At 60.0% G+C, this 19,429-nt stretch overlaps 1 protein-coding gene across 1 annotated transcript in view; it reads right to left on the bottom strand.

The window, feature by feature from the left end:
- CCDC85C (coiled-coil domain containing 85C) overlaps window positions 1-19,429 on the bottom strand; it is a 75,424-nt gene that overhangs the window by 18,782 nt on the left and 37,213 nt on the right. Inside the window, exon 2 of the mRNA XM_044917939.1 lies at window positions 836-909. Coding sequence (XP_044773874.1) covers window positions 836-909 — 74 coding nt within the window. The remainder of the gene's footprint in view (window positions 1-835; window positions 910-19,429) is intronic.

Here is a 19,429-nt window from a genome sequence, read left to right as displayed (position 1 = left end):
GGGGGGGGGGGGGGGTGGGGGGGGGGGGGGGGGGGGGGGGGGGGCATGGCAGGGGAGGGGGAGGGGAGATCAAGCCCAGGAATGGGTATGAGGGAGAGAGAGGCTGGAGGGGTTGGCCAAGCCGGCAGGCCCCCAGGACCCCGTGCGGGGCTGACCACAGCCTCCCATCCCCGCCCCACCCGCAGCAGAGAAGGCCCTCGTCCTGACAGTCATGACCCCCCCATGCTCCAGCCACACTCAGCAGGAACAGAGCCGCCTGTCCCCCCTGCTCTGGCTGTTACCCTGCCCAGCCTCCCCCCTGCACTGCCCTCATCCTCCAGCCTCTAACCCGCCAACCCACTGGGGACGTGCTGGGGATGAGACAGAGCCTCATCTGTCTGTGGGCACCAGCCAGGCCCAGGAGGGCGGAGAGTGAGCCCCAGACGGGAGAGGATCAGCATGCAGGAGGGGGGAGGTCTCCGTGTGGGTGGGGGCATGCCAGCCCCTCCCCGGCCTCAATCTGCCTGCCTGAGGGCCAAAGCAGCCCCTTCTTCAGCAACTGTGCATTCCACACCATCTCTGGGACAGGCCCAGGACTGGCCCGAGGGGCTCACAGACCACCGGGGGACACCCCAAAGGCCATGGAGTGAAGATAAGGTCCATGACCCCAAAGTTCCAGGGGCTGCCTCGGATGGCAGTGGGGCAGGTGGGCAGCTATGGGTGTGAGGGGGGAAGGGAGCCCCAGGTAAGCTGGGACACAGGTGGGCGGGGGCTCGGGGGGTCAGGGGCAGGGCTCACGCTGGCCCCCAGAGTGCAGTAGGCACTGCCCTCCGCGGTCTCCCCCCAGCCAGCCTACCTGCGCGAGGGCCTTGTCACCCTCCAGCAGCCTCACCTTGGTCTCCAGCTGCCTGATGTAGGTGGACGAGGGATCTGTAACGAAACAAGTGGGGAGCACGTTAATCGCGGCAGACTCGGTTTCCAGTGAGAGACCCACACCCTGACTGAAGCCTCTGGGCCGGGGTTTCCAGAACCTGCAGAAAGGAGAGGGGTTCCCTTACCACCTGTCCTGTGCCTATTCCCTCAGCCTCTGTCATACTTCCCGTCCAAAAAGTGCTCCCAAACATCCCCCTGACAGGACCCTCACAGCCAGGGGGCAGCACACAGCAGGGAATAGGGTCCAGGGAGCCCCCTCCCCAACACAATGGGGAAACTGAGTCTCCTGAGCATACCGAGTCAGCATCCAGGGTTCCTCTGCTCCCCCCTGCCTAACACACAGGAACTTCTAAACAATTCACAGCTGGGGCGGGAGCAGGGGGTACATAATGCAAGTGAGACACCATCATTCTGGAAGGACTCTACTGACGAGAGCAGCCGGGAGCCGGGTACTGGGCCAAGCCAGTGACACACTCCCCAATAATGCACCCCCAGTTTCGGAATGCAGCAGGGTTTCTGAAATCCACCCTCCCTCACCACACTGACCTGTTTTACAATCACATCAGAAAGGCAGGCAAAATTCCACCACCCGGACTCCCAGAGCCCTGGTCCTGCCTCCCCAGCAGGCTAGAGATGGGCTGGGCCAGCAGAGGAGAAAAGCAAGGACTAAGTCCCTGCAGGCCAGGCTGGGATGAGGGAGACTACCAAGGTGGGAGCCCAGGGCAACAGAGCAGAGGGGCCAGGAGACGGATGTGGACCACAGAGCAGGGAAGGCAAGGGGACCAAACCATCTTGGCAGGTGCGGTCGTGCAGGTGGGCAGTCAGGTCCCACCTGGATGCACGGGGCACCTCCCTGCCTGGTCTGCAGCCACCCGGTAAGGGACAGGCTAGCGCCTCTCATCCACATGAGCACCTCGCCAGAGTTCACATGGCCCAGACACCAGCCTACACGCCATCCACTGGGCCAGCCACCGCTCCCCTGCTGCACCCACCTGCCCCCGACAGGACAGAGTCTCCACGGTTCCACCACCAGCCCTTTGGCTCAGAAATCACCACACCTTTGACCAAAGCCACCTCTCTACACTGCAGCCTTGGGAGACGGACCCCACGGGACTTTTAACACACCGGGGTGGGCTGTCAGAGAACAAGCTGGACTATCATGCATTGGTGGGAAAATGAAGATCTGCCCACCCCAGCACACAGCTGGCATGCCCATGAGCCCGGCCCCCTGGGGACACGGACGTGGTGCCCCTCCCCCACTGGTGCTCAGCGGGCGGCCCCCTCCCCAGAATGGCCTGCCCTCCCTCCCCTGGAGCTCGGCCTGGGCCTGCCATCAGCAAGGCCATTCTCTGAGGCTACCCCAGCTTTCACACATAGGTGCCCCTCTGCCCACTGAGCTGCCCGCTGTGGGGCACTTTGTTCTCCAAGCACAGGGGAAGGACCCTCAGGAGCTCCGCCCACCTAGCCCTGGAACAGGCCCAGGAGCATCAGCCCAGCCCGGGGCGGGAATGGGGGGGCGGCCGGGCCCACCCACTAGCTGCAGGGGAATTACACAACCAGCTCCTCCGGCCAGAGTCAGCACCAGTCAGCTCTCAGGAATGCCGGCCTTCTAGAGAGGGAGAAGGGCCACTCCTCACCAGGCCTGCCGCCCTCAGCCTCGGGGATGGCACTGGTGACTACCAGGCAGCTGGGGGGGCCTGCTGCTCCCCACGCCACCTCCCCGAGCCCCCAGCTCTGCAGAGCTCCCTTTGACAGCCAGGAAATCAAGGTTCTGAGACGTGAAGGGGCTTGTTCGCGGCACAACTCAGGGCAGCAGCTGGACCCCAGGAGGGTGACCCCAAGGGCCTCCCCACTTGGACCCCGCATGCGTGCCCGGCGCTGGGCAGATCCCACCTGCCCAGGCAGGGGACCCTGGCCAGCCCGGTGGCCGCAGCTGTACAAAGGCATTCCTCGCACCCTTCTTCAGCCGGTGGTCACTAGAGTCCATGCCCTGTGCCTGCCCCCTGCCCTCCTGCCTCAGTTCATTCTCAACCAGCCGGGACTGACGGACACTCCCTGCATCCCTTCCCACATCACTCCCACGCTAACAGGCCTGATGGCTCAGGGTGTGCCAGGCCCCTCTGGGCATTGGGACGGAGTTGGGGTGCAGCTGGGGTTCCCCACCTCTCTGGGTCCTCATGCTGTCAGCAGGAAGGGTTCACCGGAACACCGACTGGGAAACAGTGGGCAAAAACTACAAAGATCCTTCCAGCTCTCTCATCCTCACACGTTAAGACAAGGAGACCCAAATAACTAGCGGACCCCTGCGTGGTCTGCCCCTGGGTGGGGTCGGTGGGGGAGGGAAGACCCACCACCCACCTGGTGAGGGTCCAGCAGGCATCCTCCCCACTTTCCAGATGAGGAGGCCAAGAAGACCAGGGTCCCCCACCTGCTGGCGGGTGAGCTGGGAGCCCCGGGCCCAGCCTGCCAGACCCTCTCCCCACCATCCCGCTCCCCCTGCGGGTCGGTGCTCAGGACCCCAAGTGCCTGGTTGCTCTGAGCAGAGCTGACAGCGCCATGTGGTTGAAAGAAGTTGGCATGGGTCCCAGAAAGAAGCCATGGTTCCTGTGCAAGACTCTCTCTCCGGGACGCTCCGCAACTGCCCAGTCCTTGGGCACCATGACAAGCCGCCCCCCCCCACCGCTCACCGCAGCCCCCACTGTGGGCCGCGCTGCCAGGCACAGCCCCGAACTCAGGAGAAGACCTGTCACCCGTACACAGCCAGGCCGTCAGCTCACTCACTGTCATAGGAAGGGGGGCCCCTGCCCCCACCCCCAGCTTCCCAGTATGGGGACAGTTCTAGCTCCCTCTGCCAATTTCTCTGGGGTCAACTGGGAGCTCCCAGCATTTCCTTTCTTGGTCAGACTGCAGTCAGAGTCGTGGAGTGGGATGGAGTCAGCAGATGTGCCCACCAGCCTCAGCGCCCTTGGCCCCAGCAGGGTCCGCCACACTCCCCAGGATGGCAGAGAGGACAGCAGAGTGGGTCCAGGGCCAGTGCCAGGAGAAGGGGCAGAGGCAATGCTATGGGGGACAAATGACCCAGCAACAGCCCACCTGCCCACCCACTGCCGTCAGGACCAGTCCTCAGGGCCCACGGGCCGGCTGTCCTCCCTCAGAGGCCACACGTGGACACCGGCCAAGGTGCTGTCCTTGCTCAACCCACCGGTGTCCGTTTGCCCCAAACTCCAAGCAGCTATAGAGAACAAAGTCCACTTCACACCACCAGGCTTCGGTGGACTTTTCTTTCTAATTTCCAAACAAGAGAGAAGGCCTTGAAATATTTTAAATCACCCGGTACTTCCAAAGGAATCTACCCTAAAGAATGAATTCTGATTATAAAGATGGTGTAGCAGGGCGCCTGGGTGGCTCAGATGGTTAAGCGTCTGCCTTCGGCTCAGGTCATGATCCCAGGGTCCTGGGATCGAGTCCCGCATGGGGCTCTCTGCTCCTTGGGAGCCTGCTTCTCCCTCTGCCTCTCTCTCTCTCTCTCATGAATAAATAAATAAAAATCTTTAAAATAAAAAAATAAAAAAAGATGGTGTAGCAGCGGCAGCCAGAAATGGAAATAACTATTTGTCCAAGAGAAGCAGAGGAGTATACCCTGTCACTCAAAGGATATTCAGGAAGGGTTTTTCTTCTCGACAATAAGGAAAAACCTTCACACGCCGGTGGAAAGCACTGGACACAAAACAAGAAGTAGAACTGCTCTCAACGTTTAAAAATATCTGTGTGTTGAAGTGAATTCCAGAAGGAGGCACGTGGAAATGTTGATGGTGGCGCTGCTCACATGAGGGAACAAGGGAGTTTTTAATTCATTCACACCCCTTCTTGCTAATTTTCAAATAATCTACTTCCAAAATAGGAAAAAAAAATTTTTCGTTTATTTAAAAAAAAAAAAAAGAAAGGATTAAATTATTGCACTGGCACAGTGCCGAGTCACCCACTGACACCACGGAAGCAGAAGGGTGCCCATCAGAGTTCTCCCAGCTCCGGTGCCGGGGCCCTCCCCGAGGCCCGGGGCCAGCCTGAGTCTGCCCATTCCAGTGGATCTGAAAAGGATTTGAGGCTGTCCCCCAATGTCCTAGAGAAGCCTCCTCTTCTCCTGCCACATTCAACTCCCCAGACCAGGCTCTGCGCCTGCCAGGAGCCCAGGAGCCAGACATCATGTCGCCCGTGGGTCAGAGCAGGTGTCCTGAGGCAGGGCAGGGTGGCTGCAAGATGGGCCTTCTCGGGCAGGGGTGGGAGGCCCCGGAGGTCTTGGCTCCCTGGGAGGATGATCCTTCCCAGCAGCCTTGAGCAACTCGTGATCACACTGGGCGCCTCTGAGCCCCAGCCTCTCAGAGATGAGCGTGTAATTAAATTAATCCCAGGGTTTGCAGTGGTGAGGAACGGGGCCCCAAGGGAGGTATGCATCATTTTTCGGCTTGGCTGCTTGCGGGGAAAATGAAGGAGGTAGAAGGGACCCCAGGATGGGCCGGCCAATGTGTCCCCTCAGACCTTCCCCAGGCCCCCCCGGACTAATTCTGGAGGATTCACAATCCAGTTTCCATCTGGGGGGGGGGGTGGCGGCAAGGGGTTGGGGCCTGCAATATTCTTGCTTTCAAGAGCCAGAATGTCAGCCTAGCTTCGGCCTCCTTGAGGATCCTGTGTTCCCCGGGGAGGGTGGAGGGCTCTGCAGCCCGAGGATGGGAGGGACTCACAGAGCCCGCAGGTCTGCAAGCTCCCCTCACAGGTGCAGACCACCAGTCTACCCTCCCTTCTCAGAGGCTGAGTCTGGGGTCGGGTCACATCTCCCCCAGCCTGACAGCCTCCCCAGGTAGGCAGTGTGGCCTCAGCCTCACTGTTAGTCCAAACGGTAAGAACGTGGGAGCCAGAGGAAGTCACATCCAATCAGCCCTGGAAACCCTCCTCACCAACTCTGCACTAGGCAAAAGGAAAAGCCTTTTCACTCAGGAAAAGCCTGAAGACCTAACAGGAACGCATCCTGCCGGCGGGTCAGTTCCCTATCCTACAAGCTCCCACCAGCAGCAGGTACTCAGCCTGAAACACAGCACGCACACCCCACACAGAACACCCCGACGAGGGACTGCCAAAGACACAGAAGGCAGAGCATCCCAGGTGCAAAGAGCAAGTGCTGCTCAGAATGTCCCTCAGCAGCAATGGCCGGCCACACCAGGAGCTCACATGTTAGCCGGGGTGAGGCAGGGCATTCAAGGACACGCGGGGTGTGGGGGGTGACCCTGGGAAGCCCAGGTAGGGGAGTGGGAGGCGAGGCGGGGAACAGAAGGAGCGGATGAAAGCAATTTCAGTCTGCCGGGGGGCTCCGGGGGGCTCGGAGTTAGCCCACCTGCCCCAGGGCTCACTAGGGGGGCTGCTCGTGGGGGACCGGGGTGAAGCCCCAGCACTGCCCCGCTGGGGAGTGCACAGGAAGGGCTCCCAGGCAGAGGCGGGTACTGGCAGGTGGCGCGGGCAGTGGACACAGAAGCAGGAAGTGCCACGGGGATCGGCACAGAGCGCCAATCGTGTCTGTCACCGCTTAGGAGAAAATACGAGCCCCTCCCCCCAGAGGAAGCAGTGGGGGCTGGAAGGGGGGGCTGCACGATGACGCCCAGTGACACACAGGGCCTGGCCCACCAGCTGCGTCCCCTTCCAAGCCTCTGGCCTCCTCCCGCGGAGCGGGGCTGCCCACAAGGTCTTGGGGACAGGAGCCTTGTGGCAGGTCATTAGCAGGAGACCCAGGCGCACCCCGCCCCGGGCCTCCTCCGTGGGGGTGGCTGACGTTTCCACACTACCACTCGGGGGATTCAATTCTCTCCTCCTTCCACTTCGGCGCCAGGGCCGGCGGCTCCATCCATCGGGGCAGAAGGGCCTCATCAAACAGAAGCTCCCTCATCATTCCAGGCTTCCATCTCTGCCCCCAGCGGATGGACACGGCTCCTGAAGGCATCTGCTTCCCCGTAAGCTGGTTTCGCCGCTTCTCTCTCCAGAGGCCTTGCCTTCCCTCTGGCTCAGTGGCTCAGCGCAGCCCTGAGCTCTAGAGAAGCAGCAAAGACCACACTTCCTGCGGGACCCGGTCCTGCTGGCCCATGCTCAGTCCCCAAGTGGCTTCTGTCCCCCCACCCTGCCCACAGGCCAGGCTCAGCAGGTCTTGGAGCCGCCCGCTCAGCTGCCCTCACCCTTGACCCAGGGCACTTTTAGGTGTCCCTCGACAAGGCCCCAGACACCGATCCAGCAGAAGTTGGAAATGGCCCATCTCCTTAAAGGACTTGGAGCATGTTCTAACCCCAAGCCCACCTACTCCCTGGACCCTGGGCCTCTGCTGGGCATCCTGTGCTGGACAGAAGCCCCTGGAATGCTGAAGGCTCCTGACGCAGGTGAGGAGGCACGAGAAGCTGCTTCCGACCCCAGTGCAGTGCACTCACTCTGCCCCTCCCAGGGACTCTGCCAGGAGGGTGGCAGAAAGCCTGGCCTATAGAGGAGAAGGATGCTCACAGAGTGAATGGGTCTGCCCAAGCTCACAGAGCCAGGCACCAGCAGGGCCAGCAGCCACACCTGCTTGTCCAAGCATTTGCTAAAGGGCAAAGAGTTGAAGAAGTACAGCCTGGGGGAGGGGGCAGAGGGCAAGGATGTGCTGACAGGGAGAAATCAGGGGCTCCTTCCTGCAGGAGGCGGCATCTGAGCTAAGCCTTGAAGAGCAAGCAGGACTCTGACAGGCAGATCAGCGCAGTGGGGATGGAAGGCAAGTCTGAGCAGGGCACAGCGTGAGCAAAGCCACAGAGGTGGGACGGTGGCAGGCAGGCTCAGGAGCATCTGAGCCGATGCCCATCAGCATCTGCTTCCTGGCACACACTGAGGCTCCAGGAGGTGCGGGCTAAATGTGAGACACATATTATTTATGGATGAGGATGAGAGGGCTGAGGGAGGCATATCAGGGGAACATCAGGTTCCCGTGAGGACACCTCCCAGGGGCAGCCACACTGAGCCAGGGCTGGGAGGGCTGGGCACCTTGGCCCCTGCTGCCCCCTTCTCTGTTCGGCCACCCACCTGAGCGTGTAGAGGGGCTCGGGCCAAGGCAGCCGGCCACAAGCTCAGCAACGACTTCCAGAGCCCTGGATGTAGGACAGAGTTCTCACGCCCACGCAGGGCACTGAGAAGGGAGGTAACCTGTTCTCCCACTGGCCACACAAATTTTACTGACCATCTACTAGGTGCCAGTAGGCATCTAGCAAAAACCCCAGCCATCACTCCGTGTAATCCTCACACCAAGCTGATGAGAGAGGCCCTGTTATTACTATCCCTGTTGAGTGAAGAGGAGCCTGAGCCTCAGAGAGGTTAAGTATCAAGCCCCAAGTCACACAGTGAAAACACTCGCCCAGCAGCCTCTGGGCCAAGAGGCTGGCACCAGCCCCTCCCCTGATTCCACCTCCCAACCGACAGGCGGGATCACGGAAACCTTAAATCCCGCCCCACCAACTCGAGATGAAACGGAATGGCCAAACAGGAGCCCCACCCTCTCCATCCACAGAAGAAAGAAAATTAACTGGCACTGAGAAAACCAAAGTTGTATTAATGAAACCTGGGATATCTCCATGCTTGCCACTCAGCCTCTCCTGAGACCCATGGCCGTCCCCTGGCTACCTATCTGCCCCTTTGTGTGCTTCATGCAAAGCTCTGGGGGCCCCGGTGGATCAGCACCCTGCTTAGGGGTGCCTGGCATTTAATTCCAGGGAAAACCACAAGGCCCCCCCTACACTGCAATCTCAAGGGGGCTGTGTCCAACTTAGCTGACTGAGAACAGGCCCAGTTTGGATCTGCCTGGTAGCCTCTGGTGTTCTCAGCCCAAACACTCAACCTCATTTCTCCGTCTGGTGCCTGAGAAACCTGGCAATTCCAACTGAAATTGTGCCATTGTTTCCAGCCAGAGGAGAAGAGGGGGGAAAGAATCCCCTTCCTGTTAATTTCATGCCCAGAAACTAACAGGGCACTTTCACAGTCTCCTCCCCCAGCAACCCGGATTTCACTCTGAATGATTGGAAATTACCGATAGAGGCAAAGAACGGAAGTCTACCAGCCTGCCTGGCAGGGTCACCTAGCCACACCGAGGTCAAGTCACACCTGGCCCAGTGGCTCTCAGCATGGCTCCGTCTACACTCCCTGGGGACTTTTTAACATCTGATCTCCTCCCCCATGAGACCAATGGTATTAGACTCCAGGGGAGGCGCCTGGATGTCCATATGCATTTTAGATGCCCTCTGGGTGATTCTAACACACATGCAAGGCTGGGAACCCCATATTTACTGAGCCCCCAAATCTATGCACCAAGCCCCTCAGTAGCAAGAAAGGGAGACATAAACTAGTTTCAGGAAGGAGGGCTTTTGCTTTGACATTCGATGTCAAGCAGATGTCTACTGAGTGCCAGGCCCTGTGTGATGGGGCCAACTGTCCTTCAGAGGAGGCAGGAACAGTGGGGAGGCATTGGTGGGGGCAGGACACCAGGGGACTCCAGGCACGTGCAGAGGTGGCAATGTGTGGCCAATGGGGCCAGCTCAGGAAACTGGGAAAATCTAGGTGTGGTGGGGTCATCAGACCCAGGGGATCCCTGTTCCCAGACACAGGGGGGCCGGAGGGGAGGCGGGAGGTCTGGTCTTGGCAAGCACTTCACCCTATGCATGAGAAGCAACGGCGGGGCTCCAAGGCTCCGGAGCAAGAGAAGGTGCGGGGCTCCAGGCGGTTACCTCGGGTAGCAGCGTCACGTCTGGTCAGTGCTTCACTGGTTCAGTGAAAACAAGAATTATCACGAGCCACGTGGTGGGATTGCAAGATGGTGGGAGTCCAGAGAGCTCCGTGTGGAATAGACTCCATGGAAAGACGCCAAAGCCACGTGGTGGTGGGCGGGGGGGGGGGGGGGGAGAAGGGGACAGACGGGAACCAGAACCAGAGAAGCTCGCACGCCTGCCATGTGGCCCACGTCAGGGAGAGACGGAGTGTTTCATGAGCAGATCTGCAGCAACTGCCTGGCCGCTCTCTAGAACAAAATTTGATCCCAACCTCACACCACACACGGAAAGCAGTTCCAACAGGGTCAGAAGAGTTCTACGTGAAAGAACAAATTTAAAATCGGGGCCTTTCTGACACATGCTACAACATGTGGAATGAACCTTAACAACCTGACGCTACAGAGAAGAAGCCGATCGCAAAACACCACATACTGTAGGATTTCACATATATGAAATGTCCAGAACAGGCAAAGGCAGAGACAGAGGGTTGATCGGTGGTGCCAGGGGCCATGCGGAAAGAGGACTGGGGAATGACAACGAGCGAGTACAGCCTCTTCCTGGGGTGATGATACTGCTCTGGAATCAGTTTTGATGGCTGTGCAACTCTGTGAAATACCCAACAACGCTGAGTTGTACACTGTCCTATACACACATATAAACCATGTGAACTTGGTCTCAGTGCAGCAGTTACTAAAAAGAACAACTTCCGCTTCCAGGTAAAAAGGCTTTCTCAATCAAGACACAAAAAGAACAAACCATCAAGGGAAAGGTTGTCAAGGCTGTGTGAGGATTACAGCCCCACCCGACAGCGGACGGCGGATCTGTGGGCACCGTCAGGAGAACGGCTGCCGTCCGGGAAGGGCTGTGCGCAAGTCCGGCCCAGAGTGGACAGAGGGTCGCACGGAATACACACTGAACTGCTACAAATCAGTAAGGAAATACGTGAGGACTCCACGGAAGGTGAGTCACAGGTGGAAATATGCCAGGGGATGCCTGACTGCGGGCGTCACCAGGGAAATGCAAATGAAGACAAGAAGACAGCAGAGTGTCACATGGGAATTTGGCGATGGCGAGCGCTGAAGAACCCGGGGACACGGGGTGCCCACCAGCGCAGCAGATCGGAGGGCAGCCTGGCGTGGCTCCCTGCTCTAGAAGACGCATGCGCCCCCGAGGAAGCCCAGCACAGGTGGGGGAGGAGACGGAACGAGAGCACATCCCCAACACCCGCTGGGGCAGCGAAAAACTGGAAACCCCCTAAATATCTTCCTGGAAAACAGGATAAACTGGTTTCAACCAACAACAAAACAGTAGAGGTAGAAACAAAAGAGCTAGAGGTATGAACGAGGACAGGTCTCAAAAACACAGGGGGCAAGTAGCTGAGGGGCATGTGTAGAGAGGACATCGTTCCTGCAAAGTCTCATCATCACACATCCTTCACGGATCTGTGACCGACAAGAGAAGTAAAAAGCTCTGCAGGAGAATGATGGGCCCTGAATTCCAGGCTGAGGGTCTCTCGGGGTGCGGGGGGAGAGGGGACACACGCGCACCTTGTCTCCACCTGTTAACGCTTTATTTCTTGAAAGAAAAGGCTCTGGAGCTAACATGCATTCTTGCTGACAATCTGACAAAGGTAGGCAGTGGAATAAACAGCTGTCTCATTATTGTCCAAGCTTGTTGCTTTTTATAGAATTCCTAACAAAAAAAAAAATAATGCTTTTTAAGTAAAAGGAAAAAAGTCAGGGCAGCACAACAGACCCTCCAGGAGAGACACTGCAAACCCCTGATGTCAGCACACCCCCTCCCTGGCTCCCAGTGACCAGGCTGCTTCCGGAAGACCCCCAAACACCCCTGGCCACGGGCTCCTTGAGTGCCACCCCCACCCCATGGGAGCAGTCCAACCTCGGCAGGTCAGGAGCCCACGGGGAGGGGAGGGGTCCACAGGATGGAGAGGCTGACAGGCGGAAGTCACCCTCCTGCACATAGTTAGGGGACAAGAGCAGACCCCTTTGCCCCACCTGCTCTGTGGCCTTGGACAAGCCCCTTCCTATTAGGCCCCTGAGAAATGGGGGCAAGAGTCCCAAATGACCCAGGGGGCAGCTCTCAGGGCAGGACGGGAGCGAAGCGACTCAGAACCCCTGCAAGACAGCGTCCCTGCAATTAGGCGGGGCAGTGGGGACCCGCCCAGTTAGAAATGACACTTGGCATGGGGACAGCAAACCGCATTTCCCATTTCACATAAAACCCCCAGCAGGATGAAGACTGACCGAAGGATCACCGGCTTAAAGGCGCCACCACTGCCCCCCACCAAGTCCTGGGGAGGTGGTGCTCCTCCAGCGGCCGGAGGGCCCAACCCCTCCCGAGCCCGGGGCGTGTCGCAAAGGGAAAGAACTAGGCCAGCCATGTGCACATGGCCGCCTCCGCCGCCGAGGGTCCTGCAGGGAGAGGCAGAGTGGTGTGCGGGAGGACCCGGGTCAAGGGTCCCGGCCCCGGCAGCACCGTCCACGTGGCCTCGACTTCCCCATGTGAAGTCACAGGGACTCGTTGGGGATGAAGATCGAAGCCTGGGCTAGTGACATGTACTCAGCAGACGACCGTCCCCCCCAAAGGTGCCCACACCTGCACCCCGGTCCCGGAGCCTGGGAGGGCGTTCCCCGCTGCGGTCACAGGGCGGTGTGACCACGCAGGGAGGGAAAGCTGGCTGCTGGCTCGGAAGATGGGGAAGGGGCCGCTAGCGAGCAGTGCCTCCTGGAGAAGGCAGGAGAGCAGAGCCTCCCCTCAGGGCCCCGGGGAAGAGCGTAGCCCACTGACGCCCGGACTTCAGCACCGCTGACCTCGGGAACCGAAGACAAGATGCCAACATGCGGCAGCCACAGGAACCAAGAGGCGGGCCGTGACCTTAGCTGACTCACCTAGGCTCGCAGAGCCTGTGTGTCACTTAAAAATGGGATAAAAACCGAGCTTGGGAGGCTGCCGTGAGGTCTGACCGAGGCAGCAGGTCCGAGAGCCCCTGGCACGGGGCCGGGAGCTCGGTGGGCGCTCAGTAAAACCAGCCCGTCCGCCCCACTGCCCACACAAGGACGGCACAAACTTGATGGGAAGGAGTGGCGAGCCGGGGCTTCCAGGCCACCAGGATGACCCGCGGGGACAGTGGCACCACCCGGGCCTGCCACCTCCACCGGCTCACCCAGGCCCGTAGCACCTGCCTCATTGTCAGATCCAGCGAAGGCTGGCTATCACCACAGACCTTAGGAAGTGGAGGGTGAATCCGATTGAGTCAAGGCACACTGGTAGGGTATTTGAAGCAAACACGGAGTCCCCTTTGGTTGTAAAGCCAACTGTCCTGCTGGCCGGGCACTTGGTTACCCCTGGCCGCTGAGCACGGGCCGGGGCGGGGACCCTCAGTGGAAGAGTGACCTCCCCTGGCAGAGCCGGAGTCAAAGGTCAGGAGAGGAGGGGGGTCAGCTGGGCCTCTGCGTATTCACAGCTGTGTGACCTCGCACTAGGGAATCAACGTCTCTGAGCCTCTGCATCGCCATCTGTAAAGGAAGGAGTGATGCCCCCTCACGGGCTGCCAGGAGGATTCTGGAATACCCAGGCCATGCCACGGCAGCTCAGGAATTTGGAGGGCAGTTGACAATTCTCACTAGTCCCTCCACAGCCTTTCCAATCACAAGCTTGGAGTTCGAATCCCCTCCTGCCGCTTGAGCAAGGGACTTCCCCTGGGGTCTGGGCGTCACCATCTTAGACAGAGGCCTCGCTCTCAGACCATCCTTTGGAGGAAGCCCACACTGGGCGCCCCTCCAGGTGGCACCTGGCGACTCTGTGACTGCATGCTGAGCACCTGGAGGCAGACCCCACCTCCCCCGCCACTTGGGACCATGGAGCAGTCTTGTTCCCGTTGCTCCATGAAGCTGTCCCTACTGTCTTCCTGCCTGAACGCCCCAGCGGTGCCCTCCCCAGTGTCGCTCCTCCTGCACCTGCAGAAGGAGTGCTGGCTGGCCCCACGCAAAAGCTCTCCCATGGCGCCTCTGGCGGAGCCCGCACTGCTGGACGGACGCCCAGCCCCCGCCAGCCTCGGCAGCCCAGGACCCAGGCCCAGGGTCCATCTGTAGGGCACTGGGCACACCCTTAGCCGTTGCTGCAGCCTCCTGATGCCTGGGGAAGGTTCACAACCCTCACACCCTTGCATCTTGCTCTTGATCCTCGAAGCCCTGCCCTCAGACACAGCAGGAATCGTTAGTCCTTTCCACAGGGTCAAACACCCACCTGGGGCTGGGAGATGTGACCGGGGAAGCTGAGCACTGTAAGAAGGGCTCCCGGACACCCAGGCACCTGCCGTCAGGGACGCACTCGGAGCACCGGGGGCCTGAGCTCCAGCTCTGGCCGTGTCACCACTTGCCCCTGCCTTCTCTGGGACCCGGGACACCCCTCTGTACAACGAGGGAGTTGAAAGCCTCCAAGGGTCCTTCTGGCACAGGTAGGCATGGGTGGGCGTGGTGGGCGTGGTGGGCATGGTGGGCGCGAGCCACGGCTGCATGCCACATGCCCACGCAGCTGTGTTTCTTGAAGGAAGATAGGAACGAGAACAGACCCGAAGGTCAGGAGACTTGGTGCCAGGGTGAGGTCAATGTCTGGTTACTAACTAGAATAAACAAACAGGCCTCCGTCTTGCAGACAAGGCCCCACCCCCCCAGCCTCCCTCCCCCCAGCAGGTGAAGAGCCAGGAGGAAGGGAGGGAGTGGCGTGGGGCGCTCAGGAGTGTGTCATCACTCCCACGGGTGACAGGTGACTGCTGGCCACCAGGAACTGCCCCACAGCCAACTCCAGGTCTCAGCAGAAGAGCAGCACAAGGCCTGGCGGGGGACCCCGAGGGGAGCTCGGAGGGCGGTCAGGACAAAGAGGCCTTCAAGCTCAGCCTGTCCAACCTCCCCTTCTGACATCAGGGCGAACCTGGGACCCCAGAGTATTCGCCCCACTTGTCTGAGGTCACAGGCCATCCCGTGGCACGGCCAGGACGAGAGCGGGCACCCTGGGCCCCACACTGACCCTGTGAGGACACGTCAAATTCCAACTCCCTCTCCTCTCTGGCCTGAAGCCAGCAGTCTGTCCCAAGCAAGGTGACCATGACGATCCTAATGAGAGCAGGGGACTACAACCACGTTGGATAAAATAAGGATCCCTGTGTCCACACTGATAAAAACGACGTGCACACACGCTCGCCGTGGAGAGGGGGGAGGCCCTCCCGGCAGAACGCCAACTGCTAAGTGTAGAAGGGAAGAGAGAGCCAGAAGTCCCCACTCAGAGGCCAGAGTGACAACCAGCAGATGCCAGCCCGGCACACGAGGGTCCAGTGAGGACCAGGACACGGCCGTCTCAACGTGCCCCCACGGGTTATCTATTAGCCACAAAGATCTACTGCTCTCGCCTCACAGCGGGGGGCCCTTCCGGAAACCTCCGAACCCAACAGATCCAAGTCTGCTGGGACCAGCCAGGTGCCTCCAGACCAGACGTGCGACCCCTCGGCGTCCTCATCCGTGGTCCCTGCCCCAAATGCACACACCGACTCCAATCCTGAGGCAACGTAAGACAAAGCCAAACACCTGGCAGGTCCCCACTCCTTAAAAATTCTGATGAAATGTCACAGGACAGCTCTGCAGGAAAGAGGCTGAAGAGAGCGAGCGGTGTGTGGCCGGGACTGGGGCCGGATCGGCAGAGCTCCGCGTCCAGACAAGCAGGTCAGCGCTCCACCTGCTCGCGCTGACCCCCGGGGTGGTCCCCACGTGAGTGAGCCCAAGTGTTCAGTTCAGGAAAAACAGAGCAGACACGAAGAAGCGAACGCACCCGGCAAGAACGATCAAGGAATGAGGCAGCCCCGGGAAACCAATGCACCTTCTCTTGGAGATGTTTTCAAGACGGGAAAAGGCTGAGCAAAGGCCAGTCCCACTGTATCAGCACCAACACTGTCATCCCAACCACCATGCAGCCACATCCCCCAGAGTGACGTCCACGGAGGTAACTCGGAGCCCCGGCCACAGCCCCACACCAGCTGCACCTGCGCCCGCCGAAGCCAGCGCCGGGGATACGAGGGAGCTGCCCATACCATCAGGAGACCATCCATGTTTGTCCCGCGACAGGCGAAAGGTACATAACATCTGGTTGGCCCACCCAAAGGAATGTTTTGTCAACACTAACAAGGTTTGCGAAGACCAAGAGAGGAAAGCGTCTGATGCAGCACTGAGCGACAAAAGCCAGATTCCACATTAAACCTGTGGCGAGATAAACAGCAGCCCAAACACTCATGCAACGGCGGAGAAAACCAACAGCTCAACCAGAAAGGAAAAATCTTCAGAGCAGGATCTGGGGGACTGGGTTAGACATGTGTTTTGGTTTTCTTGCTCCTTTTCCAAATCCTCCTGTCTCTAACAAATGCGTGTCCCTCTCAAAAGTAAGTAAATGCCTCAGCCCTCCTGTGCACACAGCATGGAGCTTCTCTTCTCCCCTTGCAGGAGCCGCTCAAGCCAGCTGCCTCCTCCATACCGGGGATGGGGCCCCAGGAGCTCTGGGTGAAGAGCTGCCTCTCTGTGGTTGTGGCTGAAGGCTGCCCTCCTGTCCCAGTGAGCAGGTGCATGTGGGTGGCCGGCACACGCGGTCCTCACACCTGCCCACGCGTGCAGTGTGGGAGGGATCTTAGTTCAAACACTTGGCAGCCGGGGTCAGGCCTGGGGCTGGGCTGGGAGATCCTAGGACGGCCCGTGAACCCACTGAGTCTCAGCTTTCCCATCTGTGAAACAGTGATGATCACACACACACACACACACACACACACACACACGGCAGGATCACTGTAAGGAACTATGGCCTCATGTAGCAATTCCAGGGTCTTCCATCACACCAGCTGCCAGACAGGCCCTCAGCACTCCTAATTCTGACCCCCAGGGACATCCAGGGGGTCCTGCCCAAGCCCCTTCCACATGGACATTTAAACCCATCAGAAGAGGGTACAAGGGAAAAGCGTTCTCAGAAGGGCCCTGGAGGAAGCTCAGTCATTCAAAGCATGTCCCGCCCCACCACCCGGCCCCATGGCCCGGAGAAAGAAAGGGCCATGCTGGTCACACACCCCACAAGGGCACAAATTGGTTAATCAACAGCCACGGCCTGGCTCTGTCACAATGCTGGAGCCCATGGGAACCTGAGAAATCCCTTCTACAGAAAGAAACCAAGGTCCAGAGAGGAGCTGAGCCTGCCTGGGAGTCACAGAGCCAGGGTGAGAAATCAAGCCCCGACCCAGGGGGATTCTAGCTGCACGGAGCAGGCCAAACAGCTATCCCCAGCCCCAGGGCCAAAGAGCTTACGAGGGAGACAGCCACGCTCCTGGCTGAGATACCTCCGGCTTAGCCAGGACCACATCCTACTGCAGCCACGGCCAGAGCCCTCCGTCCAGCTAGGACAACTCACAAGCATGCAGCATCAGCTGACACGCCCCGGGACAGCACCATGTAGGAGCATCAGCAACCTCTCGGAGCTAGGCCAGCTGAGTGCTGGCCTGCCGCCCCTCGCCACGTGGCCCCAGCCTGGACAGTGGGCTGGGCCGGGTGGCCTCTGGTACAGTTCTCCACTCCTGGTGAGATCCTCCTACTACAAGGCCCAAACAGCCTGGCCAAGGTAGGGCTGCCTACACCTGGGCTGGGCACCAGGACACAGCACGGAGCTTTCCCCAAGAGCAGGCTGCCTTCGAGAGGGGGCTCTGCTGCTCTTTTCAACGGAGCCTATGAGCCACTGCCCACCAAGTCCCCCTCTTGGTGCTGAGGTTCTGCTCCATCCATGCAACAAATGATGAGGATGACCTCCGCCAGGACGCCAAGGTGGAGGCCAGAAATGGGCAGTTACCTCCCGACCAGAAGAGCCTCTGAAAGGGCAGATGAGAAAAGACCCACCCCAGACCCAAAGTTGAGGCAGGGAGACCCATGTTCCCTGACCCACAGAGGCCTTAGGGAGACTAACAGGCACCTCATCCCTCCCTGGGACAAGCCAGTGGCCTCGGTGTGGCTCGGCACGTGGCCAGTGGCTCAGGGGGTGGCCGGGGCCCTCCCATTGCAAAAATCAGGGCAGGACTAAGCTTCACTATCTACCCTGGACGCAGGGGCTGGGGCACCTCGGCTGCTACCCGATGAGCCTCCACTACAAGCAGGCAGATCCCAAACTCCTCAGTTGGTAGACAAGGAAATAGTCCCCATGAGCGTGGGGCCCCGTCTGCCTGCCCAGCCACCCCAGTCAAGAGGCCATGGGGAGATCCCGACCCTCAGGCCTCCCCACCTCAGCTTCAGGGGCTCCAGAGGCAGCCCCACTATGGTGTCCTCAGTCGGTCACTTGGAGATATGGCCCATATTCACTGTGTAGAAGCTAGCGGTGACATGTTTGACAGGTGTGGCTCCCGGGGTCCCCTCTCCAGTGACCAGAAGCACAAGGCCTGCACTCTGGAGCTGAGGGAGCTCCCGGAGGGGGAGCCAGGGAGAGGCTCGCGCGAGGCGGGGTCCTCCGTAGTCACAGACCCATAGCCCTGAGAGTGTCCCAACCTCTGCCCTGCCCCCTCTCACCACACTAAGACCACCCAGGGGCTTCTGGGGGCCCACCCCCAGCCAACTGCTCACCCCCAAACCCTGCCTGGGCCCAAGCCCACCCAACCACGGGAGAGAAGCCTCAGGCAACACAGGTTTCTGCTGGGCTCAGAGGGGAGAGAAGAGAAAGGCTTGGTACACACTGGACTGGACATTCTCCTAGATCCCCAGGACAATCCATGGGGGCCCAGCCCCACCGCCCACCTCTACCTTCAGCCTCTCAAATTCAGAGATCACACAGATGGGGCAGAGGGGAACAGGCGGCAAGCAGCAAGTCCACAGGGAGCCACAGTGGCCGAGTCAGCCCTACACCCCAACCTCCCTCCCGGGCCTGCAGATGCCTCCCTTCCTCCCACGGGAAGCAGGACCCAAGCCTGCAACTCTGTGGGGAGGGGCACTCACCAGGCAGCATCAGGAGGCTGTGCCTGCCCGGAGTACGTCCCAAGGAGCCCCGGGGGCCCTCAGTAAACAGGAGCGCCCGAGGGTAACTATCTCTCGGCTGCCACTAATGTGATAGGCAAAATGAGGCCTCTGCGTGTCTGGATCTGAGCACTGGGACAGCATGAGCTTGGGCAAGTTACTCTGGCAACCAATCCACACTGGCATGACTCCATTTACCCAGCCTGGAAAGACACTCGCTCGGGAAAAATGTGCTGGGGGCCAGCCAGGGCCCCCTAGAAAGGCAGGGTCAGAGGGAGGAGCCCGGGGACCCACAGCTACCTCACGGGTGGGCAGACCCAGGCATTGATGCTCATGGCTGCCTCCTCCCTGTGGGCCCTGGCGTCACAGACTCCCAAGACAAGGGCCTGTCCCAGGGGCTCACAGCAGCAAGGCCGGGGCGGGGGGGACGAGGCTGAGGCACTCACAGGCAGGGTTGGCCCCCAGAGAGAAGCAGCATACAGCCTCCAAAGCCGGGGGGGGGGGGGGCGTCACGTGCCACGTCCCTCCACACGGCACAGCACGGCCATGGCTGGGCACGACAAAGGCGAGAAGCTGCCTCAGACACTCCCGGTGGGGGGGTTCAGAAGGCACAGCCGAGGCCTGGGAGGTGGGAGGTGCATGTCCGGTCACGCAGGCACAGCTCGG

This window comes from Neomonachus schauinslandi, chromosome 9 (genome assembly GCF_002201575.2).
Source record: "Neomonachus schauinslandi chromosome 9, ASM220157v2, whole genome shotgun sequence".
Taxonomy (NCBI): domain Eukaryota; kingdom Metazoa; phylum Chordata; class Mammalia; order Carnivora; family Phocidae; genus Neomonachus; species Neomonachus schauinslandi.
Note: the sequence above shows the minus strand (reverse complement) of the source record. Positions and strands in the feature narration are given on the sequence as shown.